Genomic DNA, 20,889 nt, shown 5'->3' on the forward strand with positions numbered 1-20,889 from the left:
AGGCAATGAAGTTCGATTCATTAAATTCATTTGGGTTATATGTGCTTATTTATTGGAAATAAAATAAGCATATATCTCTCAAGCAAAAGCCATAAAATTATTTTGAGGTCAAAATGAATCGTTAATGATTTAAATGACTTTTAATAATAATCATTTTAGAAACATTTTGATATTATAATTTATGTTTTGTTTAGACAACATAGCCTGTTCGAGAAAAAAAGAGACTAAAGTCCAAAGAAGTATGTGAGTTACAAATAGATTAAGTTTTTACTCCTATTTTTATCACGTATTTTTGCATATTCGTTGATATTTATTTTAACAAACATTTATCTCCGTTTTCCTTAATATTTCATGGACACTCAATATTTTCGCACAAATATTTTTTAGCGCGATGTAGCGAGATGCTACGATCGTACGAAGTTCACTTGACAAAACTGTCGCATATTTGCATCCGTTCGATTAAATGTAACATTCGTATATAATTAAGATTCTACTTCAAAAGACAATGAGTATTTATGTAAATGTAATCAACAAACATACGAATCGACTCACCGGAGGTGGAAGTGATCCGCTATCATTGTCCATTGACTGCTCCACTGCTTTGGATACTCACTCGCGCGACCACGCTAATTAACGCAATTACGTTAATTAATTCACGGCATTCCAGATTCTTATTGCGTATACACTACACGTCGAATAAGAAGCACGCGAAAATCCGATCTACGCAGAACGAGAGCCGCAAAGTCGCAAGACTATAGAAACTAACCTAACCAATTTAAATTATATGCAAGACGCAGAACGCAAGATGCAAAAAGTTGCACGAACTTCACTTAGTTCTGCGGGATATTGTAATCTGAAATGCGTTTCACTTGCTATCTGCGACCTATATTCTGCGTGTTATGCAGGTCCGATAAAACGCACGTAACATAATCACTTTGCGTCCAGTATTTTCGATCGACTGAACGTATTCGAATTTCGATTCAGAGGACGCGCCGATAATTTCACACTGCTGCGCTGCGTGATCCGCGATCGATTAAAAAAATCTATTTGAAAGTGAGGGAAAGAGAAAGTTTGAAAGTATAATAATAATATAATAATACTCTGGAAGAGAAAAGAATGAGCACAAGTTCAAAAATCCACCGATTGAAACTGTCTTGTTGGATTAACAAAATCTATGAAATTCTTTTTCGTAGGATTTTACTGTCACACATTCTCTCTCTCTCTCTCTCTCTCTCTCTCTGTTTTATGATTTTTGGATGGATTTTCGGATCCATAGAGACGACAAAGATTAGATGCTTTTCTAATCTACGAATTCACAATCAAATGAGATCCTCTAATAAGAATCTGGACACGATGCTGTTTTGTGAAAATCACACGAGAGGGAACAATATAATACACTTACTACTTCTTTCTCCTTTTCTTCTAAATTTTCTTATCTCTTTTTGTTTTTCTTGGAAGCATATGAAGCGTAGTGGACCAATCAAAACTGGCTGTTTTATCTAGATTTTTATTGGAGTCTGTACATGAGAGACACGTGATTACGCGTGACGCCACGGCCGTAACAGTGTGAAATTGTCCGCGGATATTTTGAATTTTTGTATTCGTGTTTCGAGCGCTATCTGTGTTAATCCATAGATGTTAAAAGAAATAAATGGAGCGCTTATTTTCTTATTATATTAGGGCCTGTATGTAGGATCGAATTCTAAAGGAAAAATTCCGAATAGAAAAATGAGACATCAAAAATTCTTTTTTATTTTTGTTTTAAAAAGTAAGCAACGTGTATACAATATTAGCATTTTATATTATTATTTTATTATATAATAAATAATTAATGATAAAAATTCGTGATTTGAATTTTTTATTAAAAAATGTGGATTTTTATTTTTTATTGGACGGTCATGTATATACAATGAGCAAGTACACACATACATACATATATATATATATATATATATATATATATATATATATATATATATATCAAGCCTGGAGCCGGGTTACACGTTCGACCGATTTTGCCTACCATCATCTCTACTCCTTTTGTTTCATAGCATTTAGACTGCGTATGGAGATATAGATTATAGAATGATTGTTCAGGGACGATATTAGTTATAAATCATACAGGACATTGTAGGGCATAGGGTTATAGGGCTTTGAAACATATTGCCTCGCGTTCATTATTTACAGATTTTATTATTATTATTATTATTATTATTATTCGATGTTGTATATATATGTGTATATATATATATATATAAAATCAAAAGTAACATTTCAAAATAGAATAGAATAGATGTACTTGTTAAGTATACACTAAAAAAAATATCTTAATTTCAAAAGAATTTTAATTGACTAAAAAGTATTCTTAATATTAAATATTTTAATATTAAATTTTTAATAAATATTATATTATATTATATTATACAATATTATATATGTTATATTATATTATATTTCTAAAATCAAAATTTTTTTGAAATTAAGATATATATCTTTTCAGCATGCACATACTTACTGTTGTACCTTAGTTAATATACTTGTTCTATTTTGAACTGTTACTTTTGATATTCTATAATATTCAAATAATATTAATAAAACTCTGTAAACAGTGAACGCGGGGCAATATGTTTCAAAATTCTATAGTCCTACAGTGCCCCATACGATTTAGAGCTACTATCGTCCCTGAATTTTCTCGTTCTGCGTAGTCTAAATGCTATGAAACAAAAGGAGTAGGAATGACAGGAAAAATCGGTCGAAATGTGTAACCGTGGCCTAGTTTACACCGAGGATTTGATTCGAGTCGGAATGTAAGAACCAACCAACTGCAGACGAGCATTCCCTTGTCATTCGACTGTAACAGGGGAATGCTCGACCGCAGTTGGTTGATTCTTGCATTCTGATCCGGATCGAACTCTCGGTGTAAACTAAGCCAGTGATGCTCTCTACTTTTGCTTCACCAATTGACGCCACTCTCTATTAACTAAACGCGGCATTAATTGGTGGAGCAAAAGTGGAGGGGCTGATTCTTTGAGATGCCCGAGGTCAAATGTGCATCACTGATGTGCAACCCGGCTGCAGGCTTGTACATACGAAAATGTCTAATCCGGAAGTATGGGATTAATGATATTTAGTAAATGTATTATCTACTACATGTCGTGCATGCGATAAAAACCGGAAATGCCGTGTGAAAGCTGTCGTTGTATTATGCTGATTAACAGGCGAGAGCGCAATTAACCTAATTTCTTTTCAATTCGCGTGTAAGATTATCTGAGTCAAATAAAGCAGATAGAGACGTACTATGCCAACTAATGAATTTAGTTGTTTAATGACAGATGGCTCGCCAACGCGGGAATTATAACTACATAATTTGTTGATAATATAATTCAAAACAAAGGATAATTTAATCCCATATATACATATATAATTGTCGCAATTAAAATTTAGGATACTCAAACAAAATAAATCTCAAGCAGTCTTGACTACAATGAAATAAAATTCATCTCGAGTATATAATAAAATAGAATGAAATGAAACAAAGTACACATATTTTAGAGGAGCAAAGAAAATATAGCGTTCTAAAGAATGCTAAAGTTTCTACTTATCAATGTTAAATTGATATACTTATAAATATTGAATTCTTTAAATTAGTGATGTGCAGTCTTTTTAAAAATCATTTTTAAGACATTTTCATAAGTAAATAAATGTCCATATCATTATTTTGTTTGAATAAAAAATAGAAAATATAATTTTATATTTACGACAAGCTAGCTGATTGTAAAAAATTCATAGGCTACAAGTTGCATATCATTGCTTTAAATCAATTGTATTTTTTATATATAAAACTTTGCTCGTTACGTCAAAATATAAAACATGTTATAACATTAAGTGAATATATTACATAAAATGAGCTTATGAAAGCTGAAATATCAGCTTTTATAAATAGGCATTTAGGCATTTAGTATTAAGAACAGGTGTTATTACTTCGATATTTTTAAGTACTAGAAGCTTGCGATCTCTGATACGATTCGATGACAATTGCCAATGTGTCGTTCCATCGTCTCGTTTTCACGCGGAATCCAATAGCATATCTTGCAGTATCTCTGGCAGTGAAACTTGACGTGTGTCGACAGAGAAAATAAAGTTGCCATCGGTTCTTGGCAAAGATTGCACGAGTATCTTAAAATGCGTCGTCGATCAGCAACCTGAAAAATTCGACAATAATGAAACTTTTGTTTCCAATTTTTTCAACAAGTCGATACATATTAAAAAATGAAAAAAAAAAGTTTCACATTCTCTCTGGCGCTAAAGATTAACTCTTTAAAGTCTAATGTATGTATGTATCAGTATCTTTAAAAAATTATACTTTTGAATTATATTTTTAAATATTAAGCTATTTAATTTCACTAAAATTTGTTTTGAAGGAAATTGTTTATTATAGAGTAGACTTAGGTATTATGAGCATTGCAGGTAATATGATCTTATCTCATCTCAAGATTCCCATTATGAGAAATTATTGACAAAAACTTTATTAAAATATTTGATTTAATTATAGAATTTTTTATTACTTGTTACTATAACAAAACATTTTATGACGTGCATATAATAAAAAACTTAAATAATTCCTTAAAAGTCACGAAAAAGTGGTTACAATAAAATTCTTTTTTGATATAATTAAAAACAAGCAGTTATGATAAAAAAAATGCAATAAATATTTGAATTTCATTGCTTTAAAACGTTCATTAATTGCTTCGGAAATTTTCCTTAATTTGTCTGATTAATCGCCTCGCGTCATTTGATACCCACATTATTTTCGCTTTTCCCTGGAATCATTTGCAAGAAACGCTGAGAAGAAAGGAGTTCGGACATTCCCTCGCGAGAAATTGGGAGAAAAAGTTGACCAAGACTGCTGGCTTTTAACGCCAAATAGCGAATGAGTTGAAGGAAATTGTAAAAAACGACAGACAATCAAGATACAGCTTAATGTCGTCTTTTTCTTGTTCCGCATGTATTGTACCCATCAATGCCCTCCCCTCATCTTTCCCATCGTGACGTCGCAATATTGTCATTGAGGCTAACCGTTACTTTGTTTAATACGTCCGTTAAGAATGAGGTCAAGAAGAAACACCAAAGTTTCGCTAAGGAACAGAAAGAAAAATTCTTCCATTTTTCTCTCTTTCTTTTAGCTGATAGCTAATTTTGAGAAAATGGTGTAAAATAGAAAATAAACGATTTTGTGTGTAATTTTTTAAGAAAACCTTCTCTTTTCAGACATTGTAAAGTAATTGTGATTTATTTTCGAATGTTCGTCAATTTTTTAATTAACTAACTTTATGCACTTTACGATATTTTGTAAATTAGTTAGTTAATACATGTAATTTTAAGCGAACTTTTATACCTTAATAAAATCTTGACAAGAAATTTTTTATTTGTTCTTTGTACCTCAGAAATTTATAGATACTTAAAATAAGTAAAAATTTAAACACTAGAAATAAAAATAGATTAAGATAGAAGTAGATATATAATATTAAGATTATGATTATATATATATAGGATAACATTGCAATTATAGAAAACAATGCAATAGAAAAAAATTATATTTTTTTAACAATTAAATTTTCATTTAATTTGAATTAAATTTATTATTTAAGTTAAAAAAAAGAAGAATATTTGAACATCCATATAGCATCCAATAACTCCATTACTTGTAATAAAATTAGATTCGATATACAAACAACAAAAATAAAATTCCGTTTCTCACAAATAATATCTACTTACAACAGTTGCATCGCCACTGTCACCATTGTCTTCCCGTTTCTCAGAAATTATAGTGTAATGCGGCATTCTCGTACCAATATCTTTTCGTCGTAGTAGAATAATTGGTTGTCTTTGTATGTCAAACTGCAAATTATGAATTTTTATTCTGAGATAAATACATTTTAAGAATTGTCATCAAATGCATGTATCAATCATCGTTTTATTTCCATAAATATTATACTTTAAAATTATTTATAAATTAATATTTAGAAATCCTCCAAGAGTAATTCTTGTTGTCGCAAATAAGGGGAAATACCTTTCTCATGGTCTGCACCGGTGTTGGGATGTCGTAAATGAAGTCTTTCTTCGTCATTTTCTCGCTGATATTGCGATTACAACGCAAATTGTACTTGGAGACATCCAATAACTTGGCAGTTGACGATACAACCTCTTGGCAAGCGTTCATATTTGCATTCTGCTAGTCATTTTTCTCATGTTTACTCGACTATCGATCATTCTTTCAAAACAAAAGCATGAGAAATAATTGAAAATCAAGGACGTGTTCAAAAATAGTTTACTTTTAGCTTCTATAGCCGATATTCATATTCTATAATGGACTATTCATAATCCTCGTATTCATAGTCAGGCCTCATAATAAGGCTTCCTTAAATTTATCTTTAGATATTCTACGAATTATTTCATTGGCTGCTGAGCATCTAAAAATAAATTTAAGGAAGTATTAGCCTTAAGTACAAGGTCTGATTATAAATACGGGCAATAGTCCATTATTTTAAGAATTGTCTGAAGATACTAACAGTCTCTGTGATTGGTGACATTATAAAAGACTGTAAAACGATCTATATAAATATAAAATTCGATTGAGTACCGGCTTAAAAATAAAACTTTCAGAAAAAAAACACAATATATAAACAAAGTTTCCACAAATTATTTAAAGCAAAAACCGGCAATGCAACCGGAAAATGCAACGAAAAATTTGTTGCTGTCGATTTTGAATATAAGAGAAATATGCAGCGCGTGAATTTAATTAACATAGTTTATTATGAAATTTATTTTTATTTTTATAATTATAATTACAGATGTTCCTTACAGCATATATAATTTCTCATGTTATGAGAATCACATCGATATAAGATTTAGCAAAACGTATCTTCTTATTTATTTTACTTGTTATATGTTAATTTATTTAAAAATCGATTTCGCATTAAGTTATTAGATGTGGCATATATAAACAAGGAATAAGAGTAGTCTAAATTTTTGTCTTAAATCTACTTCGTAACAACCTGGGTTATGTCAAAGGACGAGACACAACGCGTACTTTTAACTTTTATATTGTTATCGCGGTTTCTGCAAACGCGATATATGTACATGTGATTCTACCCTAGTCATCAATATTCAGCCGCCGTTATATATACATACATGTATATGTATATATATATATACACATGTGTATATATACATATAATATATATTATATATATATAATATATATTTAATATGTATATATATATAAAATAGTTAATAAAAATAAAATGTTAAAAATAAATAGAACCATTTTATCTCTAAAAAAAAAAGAAGTATATTACGGCGCGATATTAATTTCGTATGACTAGAGAATTGTGGCATTGAGAGGTGATAATAATTATCGGACAAGTAAGTTACGCATTTCTCCCTATTAAACGAAAAGACATTATTTTGTTTTTTCTTTTATCATTCTAAGGAAGGATACTATGCTAGCCTTTATATTCAACTCATTTATTATTGAAATATCCTAAATGTCACTGGACAAACTTTTGACATATGCTGCATTTCTAGCATAATAAAGCTTGAATTAAGGGATTAGATCTGTTAAAAAATCAGCATAAAAAAATGTATCTTTTTGATGTTGAAATAATTAGCCCTTTAATCTTGAGGACTAATTCTTAACCCTTTAATTTATGAACTAAATTATTTTAATTCATAAATTTACTCAAACAATATTTACATAACTTTAACCATGACAATAATTTACAGCAATTTAGCTTCAAAAATTTAGCAAAAAAAGCTTCAAAATTATATTTTGAACTCAGAAAATAATATATTTTCATTACAAATAACCGCTATACAGATACACACACACACACATATATATATATATATATATATATATATATATATATAAATGTATATCAATTCAATGACGAGTTTTAAAGATACCCTCTAAAAATTAAGATTACATTTAGAAAAATTTATAGAAACATTACAACATCATATATCGATTACTTTTTTTTTTTAAAATGTCGAAATTTCTACTTGCTATATTGGATCTAACCCTTTAAATCAATTGTACTTTTTTATATATAGAGCTTTGCTCATTACGTCAAAATATAAAATATAATATTAAGTGTGAATATTTTACATATAAAATGTAAGCTTTTTAATAGGCCTTTGATATTAAGAATAGGCATTATTAGATCGTTGGCCACACAGAGAAAGAAGAGAGAGGAAAAGAGAGAAAGAAGCAAGCTCTCTCTGCATTCTGTGTAAAATATTTAGAAGACATAATAACTTCTATGTAACACCGAGAATGTTCAAACGATTTCACTCTCGGATATTGCGACTACTTATTTATTGTAAAATAAATCATGGATTCGTTATATAATAAAACAGATAAAAATCACTTTATTCCTCTAAAAATGATGATTATTGCGCGAATCGGATGCTATTTAAATGAAATTTCTAGTGTTAGGACTCTCTGTTTTTCCTTAAAGAGGAATCCTGATGCAACAGAAGAGGTATTCTTTCTTGTCTAACCTCGGGAAGTGTTGCTAGCTCTTGAACGGGACTTCGCTGCCATATACTTCTCGTTGCCATTTCTTGGTAACCCCTTCTTCTTACCTAGAGATCAAACGTTTCTATTTTTTACATATCTTGTCAAAGTTGCTTGCAATGTTCTTCGTTATGTTGTACTCGTAACGTTTGTTGCATCATGAAAATTGATCAAAATACTTACTTGTCTATGATGAAGCTCATGCAGGTACAATGTAGACAAAGACATATCGGCAGCGGTTAATTCTGTAGGTGCATACGGATCTGTATGCGTCTCCATAACATAACTGTGGCCCGATCCGAATACAGAAGCACCTAGCGACTGATTTGATATACCTTGTTGCAAATCATACAGGAATCCTCTATCATTGTGCAATGGACCTTCCGTCCTGGACACACCTCGACGTAGAACGGTAGATCTTGTGGCAAACGACTGATCGACGCCGACTGATGTGGCTGATGTACCCGGCTGATTTGTGAAAATGTTACTCATGCTAGGTACACTCACTTGATTCATCGTACTTCGAATAATATTCGACACATGATCTCTGTACTGTAATAATATATTAATATATTAATGATACATGAAGCAAATAATTCTATAAGTAAAATTATTTAATAAGCGAAAGAAATATCGAACACTTACGCCAAGACCGGACAGACTATTCAAACTAGCTATCAGGGGATTGTTATAAGGATCAGGATCGGCAGTTACTTCCTTCTTAGCCCTTTCTCTCAAAGCAGTTACGAAATTCTCCGCATGGGACGGCGGCTTCCACTCAGGATTCGTCAGAGTGAAATGTATGAGGGACAATTCGGTTTTGCCGTCTTCGGCCTGGGTATAATGATTCGACATCGGTACGTGGTACTTGTCTGCATCGATGCCGTACTGATTGTCGTATCCTGCACTATGATGCAGTCTCTCCTCTGGCAGCGGAGAGACCGTGGGACTGTGCGCTACAGTCTGCCACATGGGATTGCCGTGTCTACGTACGTCCATCTGAGCGAAGCTACACACATCACCGACTCCAGCCACTTCAATCGTGAAGTTACGAAAAAAGTCTACAATCTCTAAGGCTCGGTGTCGCATACGGAAGCACAAAATATATGTTGTCACGAATGGAGAAACCAATTCTTCCAACAGATGCACCGCGCGATATTGGAATAACTGTGCTACTTGGGCTCTAGTGGTATGCGTATGAGCAGTCCCTCGCCAACTATCCGGTCTGTAATGCGTGTGGGCCAGCACAGCAGTTAGAAGAGTCTCGGGACACCAAACTAGATTCTCATCGGGTACAATTGCCTTCGCGCATGCTGCCACTCCTCCTAACATGGTCATGTAGGCAACCACACGTTCCATCGAGAATGTTGGCTCATAGATTAACGTTATAACTAGTAACACTGCCAATACGCTACCAGTGATAAACGCTATGTGCTTTGCGACTATTGTCATTATTGGAGACGTGAAGCTGCTCATATACTTCGAAGCAGGACGGTACGCGCGACTGAGACGCGCATTCATTTCGTGATCGAGTTCGTTGAAATGTCGCAGGTACAATCGACCGTATAGGGACCACGTCCGCATCGCCAGAACACTTGGCTCTCGTTTAATAGTCTGTCGATAATATTATTGTCATATGTTAGTATTGATTATCGTGTTAAACAAACTATTGGCCGCGTTTAGCAGAATGTTTATTTTGCAACTGCTGGAAGTTTTTTGCTGAGATGGGACTATCTTTCTAGATCAAAGTATAATTCAATCGTCGCGAAGAAAACTTCCAAAAATTGCAAAATAAACATTCTGTTGAACGCGAACATTGATTACTATAAATCAGCTATTATTAATTACTCACTTCAGCGTAATTGAAAAACGTATAAAGAACCTGCCATAGAAGAATAAGGAAACACAGAACGAAATTTGCGATACCGACCCATAAAATATGTTTAGACAATGATCGTGCGAGTTCTTGCCTCTTATTTAACTTTTTATAATCTTCCTTTAGATGCCAATTATTTTCGAATGGTGACCATGGTCCCCCTAGAAAAGTGATATAAATTAATGATTTCTAATAAAATTATATCATATACATATTATGCAATTATACTTACAAAATAGTAATAATTCTATATTATATTTCAAACCCCGTGTCAAAAAAATGACTTCACCTATAATGGGGACTTTGAGTCGTACAGGTAAGAGTGATTTGTTGATCATAGCTACCATATAATTTTTATGTCTTAATATCCTATGGTATATATCTAATTCCGTAAGTTCTCTTTTATGAATGCACATCTCTTGCTCCTTCTGCACTTCTATCACACGTTTCTGAACTTCGTGCCACGTAAAATTGTCTAGCTCGCTGTCGGCGATTTTAAGCGCTGTATTGAAGAACATTTTGATCTCCCAGAACTGCGTTAGGTGATACAAAACTTTGAGGAATTGGAGGATAAAGAAAATTGTCGCGACTACGAGAAGACTCCAATAAAATGAAGAGATCGACTTTATACAATCTCCCATGCACATTATTGCATCGCTTTTGTTGATGATATCGGTGGTATTTCCACTAAAAATATAGAGCATCGATTAAATATCTGTTAAAATGATGTACATATCGCATAATAATTTGCTCAAACTTGACTTATATACCTATATAATTTACTGTAATCGATGCAGTGAAAGAGGTAGGTAACGAATGTGACTACAAAAAAGAATTGCAGTAATTCCAAAACTTCTTGGAGCATCATACAGACGAAGCCATGTTGCTGATGATAGTGATACATTCGTGTGAAGAATGAATCTAGGTCTTCGATGTGATTCCATCGTGCTTTGTTACCCTCCGGTACCACATGGATGATGACACCTGATTCTTGAGGCGCCTCCTCACGATCGTCTTCATCGTCCGCGTCTTCCTCTTGCCCCTCGTAAGGCTGTATACGTTGATAGCTACTGTCCAATACCGTCGTCATCTGTGAAAGTAATGAGATATTGAAGCAATAATATAAAAGCATATATTTTTATCTTATTTAATATAGATTATATTATAAATATATTTAGATAATAAATATTTAAAAAGTAGACATAAACTAATAAATTTTCAAATTATAGAAGCAAATTCTTATACAAGAGAAAATATATCTATATTATAATTAGGATACAAAAATAGATAATCAGATCTTACCGTTTGCGCACGTCGATCAGGCTCTACAATGGTAATGACAGTTTCTCGTTTCATTCTTTCATGTCATAAAATTTAATTAGCTACCAGTTGATGGTTGCTTCACAAGCATCTAAAATATAAATCAATTAGTACACTGAAGGGGCTTGCTGCAACAATGAGCTAACCTATATTTAATAAATGCGGAGTAATTGAACTATAAAGTTATAAATGGAAAAAATATCATTATACCCATAACGTAGGCGATATTAGTAATCCATTTCTCTCATCACTTTAGAATTTATTTAGTCTGTTTTTATGAAAAGTAGGTAAGCCTATTGTTATAGCAAGCTTTTCAATTAATACTAACGTAATATAGCAGTATCTGATTACTGTACATTTTATCTCATATAAAGATATGAGTGTATCAAAAAAATATCAATAAAAATATTAATAAAATTAAACAATATTTTATTTGCACTTTACTGTAAAGTAATGTAAAAAATAAACATAATAATTGAAGAATAATAAAACCTGGATATTTGCAGGAAAATTACTAATAAAAAAAATATTAATAAGCATTGTAAAATCTTCACAAAACATCATAATTGCTTATTTATCGATCACAAGAGATTTCACATGCCTTTCATGTAAGAAGTTCTTCGAGTTTGAAAATATTTTTCGCGAAAAGCTCATTAGACTCACATCTTAACACAAAGGTAATGACAAAGGTAATGATAACAATTGACTTAGGCACAAAGAAAGTCACTTGAAATCTCTTTGAATGACGCACATCCCTGCCTCATCGTGAAACAATTGCTACTTAAGCATTGTTCCAAATACATGTCTTTTAAATAAGTTTTTTTTATTATCACTCTTTTTGAAATCCTCTTTATTGTGTATTTTATCATGAAATTAATCAATTTTCATGGATCAATTACTCATCAAATTATACATTTCACCCAGAACGCTATTTCACCTAGAAATTCACCTAGAACCCTAAAATTATATTAATTATTGTACGACCCACTTCTCTTTCGCGCTTACATTTTCCCTGAATAGTAATATTTAGATACGATCAAAGAGAATTGAACTTTACAATGCCTGCAGCGCGAAACCTGAACTCCTTGTGCGTTGCAAAATACGTCGATTCTCTAGAACAACACAGAAACAACAAAGTTTTAAGATGTTCCGAGGCAAAATGCGATTTAAAAACCAAGAGCTTAATTTGTGCTATTCTTGGAAAATGCAAAGAAATGGACTTTCTCTCTCTCTCTCTCTCTCTTTCAACCATAAGACGGTGAATCAGGTTTCTCTTTTTTCCATAATTTTTTTTCTTTTTTCGATAAAGTTCTTTCGAGCTCTCTGCGAACAGTGCGATAAAAAACGTCACGCGTGCTCCTCGATCACTTCGTCCCTGCATTCGGCAAAATTCGGCTGACCTTTATCCGACGAAAATAGCAGCGTGGGTCGCTGATTGTAAGAAGAGCGCGCGAAACGGAAAGGGTGACGCGAGATGTTTTGGGGAGCACAGCTGATCTCCATAAACAAAGGCACATTCTGCATCTATCCGCGTACCTTCGTGCCGCGATTACGGATCCACGAGCGATGCCCGGATCACGACGAATCTCTCAAATCGTAACGCTCAATCCCGCCTGTAAGCTACGCACGATTGCCCGCTCGCATATCGGCCGCCGTTCGCGTGATTATTCACTGGCGATTTAGACATCGGGACGTTTAGAACTGCACATCTGTCTCTCTGCGTTTCACCATCTTTCCTGAGCCTCGGCCAGTCTCGGTTTCTTCCGTGGAAGGGTAATGCAGTTATCAACTGGTAGCGACGCCGAGAGAATCGTCGGATGTTAGCGTAAACGAATCGAAAACAAATGCGATAATTATCGATAGTCGATGATGTAGACGTATACAATTTAGACTTTACACTTTACAGGTACTCACTCCACTGTTGTAAGCCGGTATTCTGCATTCGATCCTTGTATTTAAGACTGTCTCAAATACGGTCTTAAGATGTTACGAATTTATTAGAAGACCGTATTTCTTGAAAAAACTCGGTGAAATGTATAAATAGCAGTTATAAATATAAAAGTGTGATTGTATTATACATTACTGCATACACATATAAAAACAAAATAAATATAAAAGTGTGATTGCACTATACATTATTGCATACACATATAAAAACAAAAACGCGACAAAAAAGTTAAAGTTGATAAATTCAAAGGATTTTCTGGTTTCAAGATCGCAATACAATTAGCACAATACGAAATCTCCCTCTTTCCTATTCCTATGATCATACGAGGTCGAAATCTCATTCATCTCGTTGCCAAATATTTCGTACTCATACATTAATAAATAAGGTTTTCAGTAATTTACGAATGTGTAATCAATTAAAAATATATATATTTATAATCTCGATGACCGAGCAAGGAAAATTCTTAAAATTGATTCGATTTTATTTACTCACAGAATAATAATGAAGATCCAAAGAATCAAATCTATCTATACACTGCCAGTGCCACGTGCTAAATGGTGTAAAATGAATTTTACAATATTTGGTCTAGTTCCTGTTCCTCCACCAGACTGCATTAGGGACAAAAAAAACAGGAAACAGGAGAACAAAAAATAAGAATTTCAACCTATCAGAAATCATATATTGCAGAGTATAGTTTACTGGAACAGTTTATACTGTTCCTTTTATTATACGAAATCCCTTAAAACTCTTTTTCAACAAATATAAAATATATAACTATCTTACTTTAAGTTCTAAAAGTATACACTAGTTCTCAGCCATATAGAAAACAGACCTACTGAGACATATGAGTGGAGTGGATTATAGTTAAGGACGGCAAATTTCAGAAAAAATTTTTTTAGTTGAGCTTTTAAATAATGTTATTGCCATGATCTTGACATCATATATCAAGATCGAGATTAATGAAGGTGGACTCCCCTTCTTTTTCTTAATATTTACCAATGTTCATAAACAATTTAAAATCATTAGATAAACAAGATGATTTATAATGAAAAGAATTTTATGAAAATTTATATATATATATATAAATGTTATATATATTTATATAAAAATGTTAATATATAAAAATATAAATAAATTATTTTTATTTTTTTATCAGTTATTAATAATGTACTTTTTCTCAAAAATATATTTATAAAAGTTGTAAATGCTATAAGTCGAAAATAGTAAACTGAATACCATATTAAGAATGAGAATAATTAATTATAAGTTTGTAAGAATAATGTAGAGTAAGATAAGTGTATAAATAATTTATTATTTATACACTAAGAGATATTTTTTAAGCTAAGTTGAGTTGTGAAAATTGTTACAAGATTTTGTTTTTATTATATAAAAATATTAAAGATGCACTTTTTTTCTCGATGTTCCCAAATCAGCAATTTGCATGATATATCCACACGTCTAATCTATATCGCTAAGTGAATAATTAGGTGTGAGGTCGATAATTTTCGCATAAGGTGATGCCGGATGACGATTACGACGCCAGGCGAAGATGACAACGATGAACGTGTCGGGCGAACGTCGACACCAGGCACTCCGGACGAAGACGATGACATCAGGCGTCGACAACATTGTTTTCAAAAATTTACAAAAAGCAGTGAAATCCTTTTTATGCATTTGGCATATATATTTTTTCCTTTGTAAAGAGGTTTTTTTTAAGGATATACATTACTTATAAAGTTCTATAACAATATTCTTCAAATCAAGCTATTAATAGCAATATGAGCTATATTTATTTAGTTCTATTTATTAAATATTAAATACATGATGATATAATAAGTGTTATATTCATTGGACAATTTGCATTTAATGCTCGATATAATTCGTTGAGTCCATTTTCCAATGTCGCGTATATACAAAAAAACCTAATATCGTTTTTCATTTCATAGTGAGTCTAATGATTATTATCATAATACATTTAATACTATACAATAAAATAGAACTCAGTGAAATGATACTGCTATATTAATATTTTGATTTAAAATTTTATTAAAAGACTTAAGTAACAAATATACTTTTATATTTGCGCAGTGTTTAAGTGATTCACAAATTATAATTTATATTATGTTTCTTTTTCTTTTTCTCTTTCAAAAAAATTGAAATACAAATTCGTAAGTTATTTTTTCAATTCATCATCTGTAATAAATAACATTATTATATTGATTCGTAAATTTCGATAACATTTCTACTAGCATTTAATTTTTCATTGTTCATTTATGACTTTAATTTGCGCGCATTTTTTAAGATTGATTACTCATTGTTTTATATGTTTGATTTTTCTTTCATACAATTTTTTCAATCATCATTTATTTATTCTAATTGATTTTTAATTTTTGGAAATAATGTAATTTCTGGCCCGTATTTAAAACGCGCTTTTATGTTTGAAATTCTATAGTATATGTAACAAAAACTATGTGCTAAATAGTGTTAATATCGTAAAAGTGTGTTCTGAATACGTATAGACTTATCTACTCTCGTGAAACGCACGGCGTGAAATTCCGAAAAAGACTGGCATACTTTACGCGTCGCGCTTATATACTCTTAACGAAAAGCTAGCGCGCTCCAATAAGCGCTCGAATACGCGTCCGCAGCGACCATTGGCTAGCGTGCTAGTGGTGGGGTTTGAGACTTGACGGCGCATATAAATATCGCGTAATTCGCGATCTCGCGCTTTTGCGATTCGGCTAGGGGGACGGGCGTATATCCTGTCATTTTACGTTGAAATAGTATATTCGCACCCCTGTCGCTTCGAATCAGTTATTCTATAATCTACCTTTCTTCTTCAAAGCATCCTAATGTTCCTAATCTTTGCAGAGAATGTCTATCAGCGAATAAAACGACGAGAAACGACTTGAAAGGACTTGAAAGGACACTGGAATTATTTCGAGGTAATCAAGAATTAATAAATATTAAATTAAATCATTTTGACACGCGACGCGAGAATGTTTTAAGAACCGCTTTTAATCTATCGAAGAGTTTTATCGAAAATATCTTATGCGTTATATTAAAATATTCAATTTGTAGGCTACAGTTTAATACGATACGAAGTATAATTAACTTTGCATTTATTTCCGATAACATTTTAAATATCGCATAATGTAGATTCTATATAGTACATCGATTATTCAGCCGAAAGTATTTTTCTCGATACTCATTCGATTGAAAATCAAGATGGTCGCCGAGCTTCGCGTCGCTTTTTATGCGTGAAGTTAACCGCGCGTGGAAAACGATGCATCGCGTCCCTATTTCGATCGCATTCACGTTTCGTTCGCGAAATACGACGGGTAGGGAATGACACGGCGGAACGGATCAGCTCTCAAACAAGTGGCAGCGCGATCATATATGGTAAATAAAAAACCTATACAAAACTTGTATACAACCATTTTTCGATATTTAACTGTTACTGTTGTACTGCGTAACTGTAGATTCGGTATTTGTTTACTAATGATCCGTTTGAATGCGTATTTCATAAAACTTGTTCGGCTGAAAGTGTCGTCGTGAATAATTGACAATAATTTTCATGTTAATCTACAACGCGAAAATAATAATCATCATAAAAGGCGAGTGGACTATGTTATAATATATGTTTACCTTTTATGATGATTATTATTTCTATCTCGAGCATCACGTGTTTTCGAAACACGAAAAATTCAGTGAACGCGACGCCAACAATGAGAGACGTAGCGACGCTGCGTCGTTCGCGGCGCTCTTGGCGCACGAATTAAGTTAATCATGCAAAAACGAAGACTATTTGCATTTACTTCTTTTGACATCTTAATTACATCTACGCTTTATTTACAGAGCGTGGTGGACACGAGACGGACCGGCTCCGAGACGAGTGGCGTCGTGATTAAATGGTAATCGAAATTTATATTACACATAATATTTATCATTTATTACAATATTTAGTTCGCGCAATTATAGATTTAATATTTACTGAGGCTCAATATTACTTTGATTTTGAAGCGAGGCTTAAAACTCTATCTCTCTCTCTCTTTAAAGAGAGAAAGTGAGTTTTAAATATCGTTAAAGTAATGTTGACGCAACTGGATATGAGAAAAGGACGCGCTATCTAGCCATGACGACGCATCGTGTCGTTATGTCGCTCTTGACGTATGAAATTGTTTACGCGAAAGACGAAATCACTTTGACATACTAATTGTATTTGCTTTATTTGTAGAATGTGGCGGATACGAGACGGATTGATTCCGAATAAATGACGTCGCGACTTACTAAATTGGTAAGCAAAATTTATATTAATTTTATATCTAATTCTTATAAAATATATAACATTCATGTAATCTTACAGATTCGGTGTTAGTATTTGGATAATTTGAACACACTTTTCATAATACTTGTGCTGCCGAATAGTGCTGCTATGTTGCCTTTGACGAATAAAGTTAAACGCTCGGAAAAATTCGCCATCTCAGATGCATTCCAATGTCCAGATTTTATTTGTAAAATATCGTGAGTATCGAACATGACAAATTTCCTCCGTTTTTATTTTTTCCGCTATCGCAATACAAACTATGCATCACGTGTAATTAATCGACAATACATACAAAGTATAATAAGATCACGTAATATTTAGTAATTATTTGCAACTGCACTTAATTTTAACAAACGATTTGTTTCAATTCAATAGATGCTTTCTACATATCACGAAGCAAAAGACGAGAGGTAGAGAAGCAGGCTTGACAACTCTATGCATAAGGAGGAGAAGGCTTAGGAAAAGCATGATTGGACGCCGATGAAACAACTTTGCGGTGAGCAAGCTTAATTATTTACTTATGTAAAAAGATTTAGTCCTATCTTTCTATCAGGTTGTTTTATTTCGATTATTAAAAATAATAATTACAAAAAAGAAGGTTATTTTTATGAAGACAATTTTGAAAAATATATAATTATTTTAATAGATATATAATTTAAAAATTATTGAAAAATTCAATGTGTATAAAAATTATTTTTTGATTGTTTTGAACGTTATTTTAATTTAAATCTTATATGTTTCAGAATCATCGTGGCTACGATATTAATAACTTCATTGCTACGCATCGGTCGGTGAGTGACTTTATTAATGAGATAACAAATCTGTGTGAAAAATGTAGCAGACAATATCATTGTATTAAAAATAAATCTAGCGCTTCATCTGTTATCTTAAAATAGAACTACAAAGAATTGTGATTTATATTTAATCTTGGATTTGTCTATCACTGTTTGTTAATTTTATTATTATGTTTAAGGCAATGTATTTATTCTCACACAAGTACTCATATATATATATATATATATAAAGAAAGAAATTAAAATAGAGAATTTAGTAATCATTTAGTTGTAAATACATTATTAAAAGAAATAAAATAAGGACATGAATATGTTCAATTTTATTGAATTATTAATTGTTTTGCACATATTAGAAAAGATTTGATTTTTTAATTTAAAAGAATAAAAGGTGAAGAATTAAAGTTCTTTTCTTTATAGAGAAAGAGAAAGAGAGAGAGAGAGAGAGAGAGAGAGAGAGAGAGAGAATACAAATCACAAATAAAATATTTATATTTAAAGTTGAATTTTAACAAAAATAAATTTCATAGGTATGAGAAAAATTTATTTAAATAATTAGTTTTTAAATTAAAGATAATAAAATAAATAATGAAAAAAATAAGAAAAGTAAAGCTTTTCACAGATTTCTTTTTAACAAAATTAGTATAGGATATTTACTTATTGAATATATATATATATATATATATATATATACATACATACACATATATATATTGGGTCATCTAAAAAGTATCCGCGGTACTTTGTCACTAGATATATGACCATCAACACACATCTAGTGACAAAAAACCGCGGATACTTTTTAGATGACCGAATATATATATATATGTGTGTATATAAATAAAGAACTATTTCAATAAGAGCAAAACTTATTAAATGAGGTTAGGTATATATTTTTTTTAATCATATTCCCAAATACTCATCCAAGATTAAATATGCTATAACTTGGTGCAAGAAGAAAACATGTACATTCAAAAATACTTTTTGAATAAATAAAAAGATTGTCCTTTTTACAAGAAAAAAATACAATAATATTGTAACTAATCTTATGCTACATTTATACATGCATATACCTATATTGTATAGATCAATTTTAACATAATAATTTTAACATAATAGCTTATTATTTAGTTGATTGACAAAATAAATTTATAATAAATAAAACAAAATAATTGACATAAGATCCTTGACATAAGCTATTCGTCGCGGACTGTTTTAAACTATTATTAATGTTTAAAATTTTACTATAAAAAATATATTTAACTTTGACTTAATACGTATTACAACTAGATACAATAGCAATATAAATGCCACTAATGAGATAAGAAGTGTATGAGTTACAACATAGAATTTTTTTGTGCAGTCATTATATTTAATGTACATGTATAGAAGAATTATAGACGGTTCGACAAAAATTGAGCCAGTACGTCAGAATCATTTTGCTGAAGAATTAAAAACTTTAGTTAGCTACAGATCTGAAACTAATTTTATTGGGCCATAAAATTTTATAGGCATCTTAAGTATGATGAGCAATGCTGCAAAATGTTTTGATATTCTAACAACCAATTTTATCGACCTACATAATTATTTTGATAGTCTAACAAAATTATTTTCAGCTGATCTATACCTAGCTAAATTTTTAGATACTTCAGCAAAATTCTTCTCTCTGTGCATGATGATTCAGTTTTGCCATTACTTTCTGTAATATCGTTACAACTATTTCTATTTCACATGAACGTTGAGCAAACATAAAAGTTCCAGGTCTAAATTAAAATATTTTTTTAATGTTTCAACAGTGATATAAATTGTTAAATTATGAATTATGTAGTTAAAAAATTATTTTTTAATAAAACATATTTGTATTAGAAACAACGATCACTTTATAATTATATCGAGTTTCGATAAATTCTTTTTTTTTTAAATTAAATGAAAAGTATAAATATATTTTAATAACTGTAACGTATCCATGGGCAAAATGATCGGTGTCGTGAATATAATAGCAAAATTTATATAAATATATATATATATATATATATATATATATAT

The 20,889-nt window shown here is 31.4% G+C and overlaps 4 protein-coding genes across 6 annotated transcripts in view; 1 reads left to right on the forward strand and 3 right to left on the reverse strand.

Annotated features, from left to right (window-relative positions):
- LOC105152297 (trissin receptor) overlaps positions 1–1,431 on the reverse strand; it is a 76,527-nt gene extending 75,096 nt beyond the window's left edge. The window contains exon 1 of the mRNA XM_087407670.1: positions 553–1,431. Coding sequence (XP_087263796.1) covers positions 553–578 — 26 coding nt within the window. The 5' untranslated portion in view covers positions 579–1,431. The remainder of the gene's footprint in view (positions 1–552) is intronic.
- Positions 1,432–3,807: 2,376 nt separating this feature from the next.
- On the reverse strand, positions 3,808–6,683 carry LOC105152298 (uncharacterized). Its single transcript, XM_011066490.2, has 3 exons — positions 6,071–6,683; positions 5,776–5,898; positions 3,808–4,202 (listed from the first exon to the last, which is right to left on the reverse strand). The coding sequence occupies exons 1-3, from the start codon at positions 6,218–6,220 to the stop codon at positions 3,999–4,001; spliced, it is 477 nt and encodes a 158-aa protein (XP_011064792.1). The 5' UTR covers positions 6,221–6,683; the 3' UTR covers positions 3,808–3,998.
- A 107-nt stretch (positions 6,684–6,790) lies between these two features.
- Positions 6,791–13,870, reverse strand: Atg9 (autophagy-related protein 9). Of its 3 annotated transcripts, none has more exons than XM_011066492.2 (8): positions 13,314–13,855; positions 11,760–11,868; positions 11,228–11,547; positions 10,690–11,144; positions 10,434–10,618; positions 9,227–10,195; positions 8,765–9,133; positions 6,791–8,649 (listed from the first exon to the last, which is right to left on the reverse strand). In XM_011066492.2, the coding sequence occupies exons 2-8, from the start codon at positions 11,811–11,813 to the stop codon at positions 8,497–8,499; spliced, it is 2,505 nt and encodes an 834-aa protein (XP_011064794.1). In that variant the 5' UTR covers positions 11,814–11,868; positions 13,314–13,855; the 3' UTR covers positions 6,791–8,496. The 3 variants fall into 3 exon arrangements, with proteins under 3 accessions (XP_011064794.1, XP_011064793.1, XP_087263867.1); XM_011066491.2 differs by lacking the exon at positions 13,314–13,855 and adding an exon at positions 12,835–12,889; XM_087407741.1 differs by having other exon boundaries at positions 8,613–8,666; positions 13,314–13,870.
- A 1,972-nt stretch (positions 13,871–15,842) lies between these two features.
- LOC105152304 (uncharacterized) overlaps positions 15,843–20,889 on the forward strand; it is a 327,635-nt gene continuing 322,588 nt past the window's right edge. The window contains exons 1-6 of the mRNA XM_087407726.1: positions 15,843–16,670; positions 17,584–17,639; positions 17,963–18,022; positions 18,092–18,249; positions 18,428–18,548; positions 18,796–18,843. The gene's annotated coding sequence lies outside the window, so the exon portion shown is untranslated. The remainder of the gene's footprint in view (positions 16,671–17,583; positions 17,640–17,962; positions 18,023–18,091; positions 18,250–18,427; positions 18,549–18,795; positions 18,844–20,889) is intronic.

This window comes from Acromyrmex echinatior, chromosome 7 (assembly GCF_024713525.1).
Source record: "Acromyrmex echinatior isolate Ae372 chromosome 7, ASM2471352v2, whole genome shotgun sequence".
Taxonomy (NCBI): Eukaryota; Metazoa; Arthropoda; class Insecta; order Hymenoptera; family Formicidae; genus Acromyrmex; species Acromyrmex echinatior.

Excerpts from the sequence above, each read along its gene's own strand:
- LOC105152298 (XM_011066490.2), bottom strand. The coding sequence starts at position 6,220 with ATGAACGCTTGCCAAGAGGTTGTATCGTCAACTGCCAAGTTATTGGAT. Across the intron at positions 5,899-6,070 it reads CGGTGCAGACCATGAGAAAG|TTTGACATACAAAGACAACC; the intron begins GTATTTCCCCTT and ends CATAATTTGCAG. Across the intron at positions 4,203-5,775 it reads ACAGTGGCGATGCAACTGTT|GTTGCTGATCGACGACGCAT; the intron begins GTAAGTAGATAT and ends CGAATTTTTCAG.
- Atg9 (XM_011066492.2), bottom strand. The coding sequence starts at position 11,813 with ATGAAACGAGAAACTGTCATTACCATTGTAGAGCCTGATCGACGTGCG. Across the intron at positions 11,548-11,759 it reads CTGATCGACGTGCGCAAACG|ATGACGACGGTATTGGACAG; the intron begins GTAAGATCTGAT and ends TTACTTTCACAG. Across the intron at positions 11,145-11,227 it reads GATTACAGTAAATTATATAG|TGGAAATACCACCGATATCA; the intron begins GTATATAAGTCA and ends CTATATTTTTAG.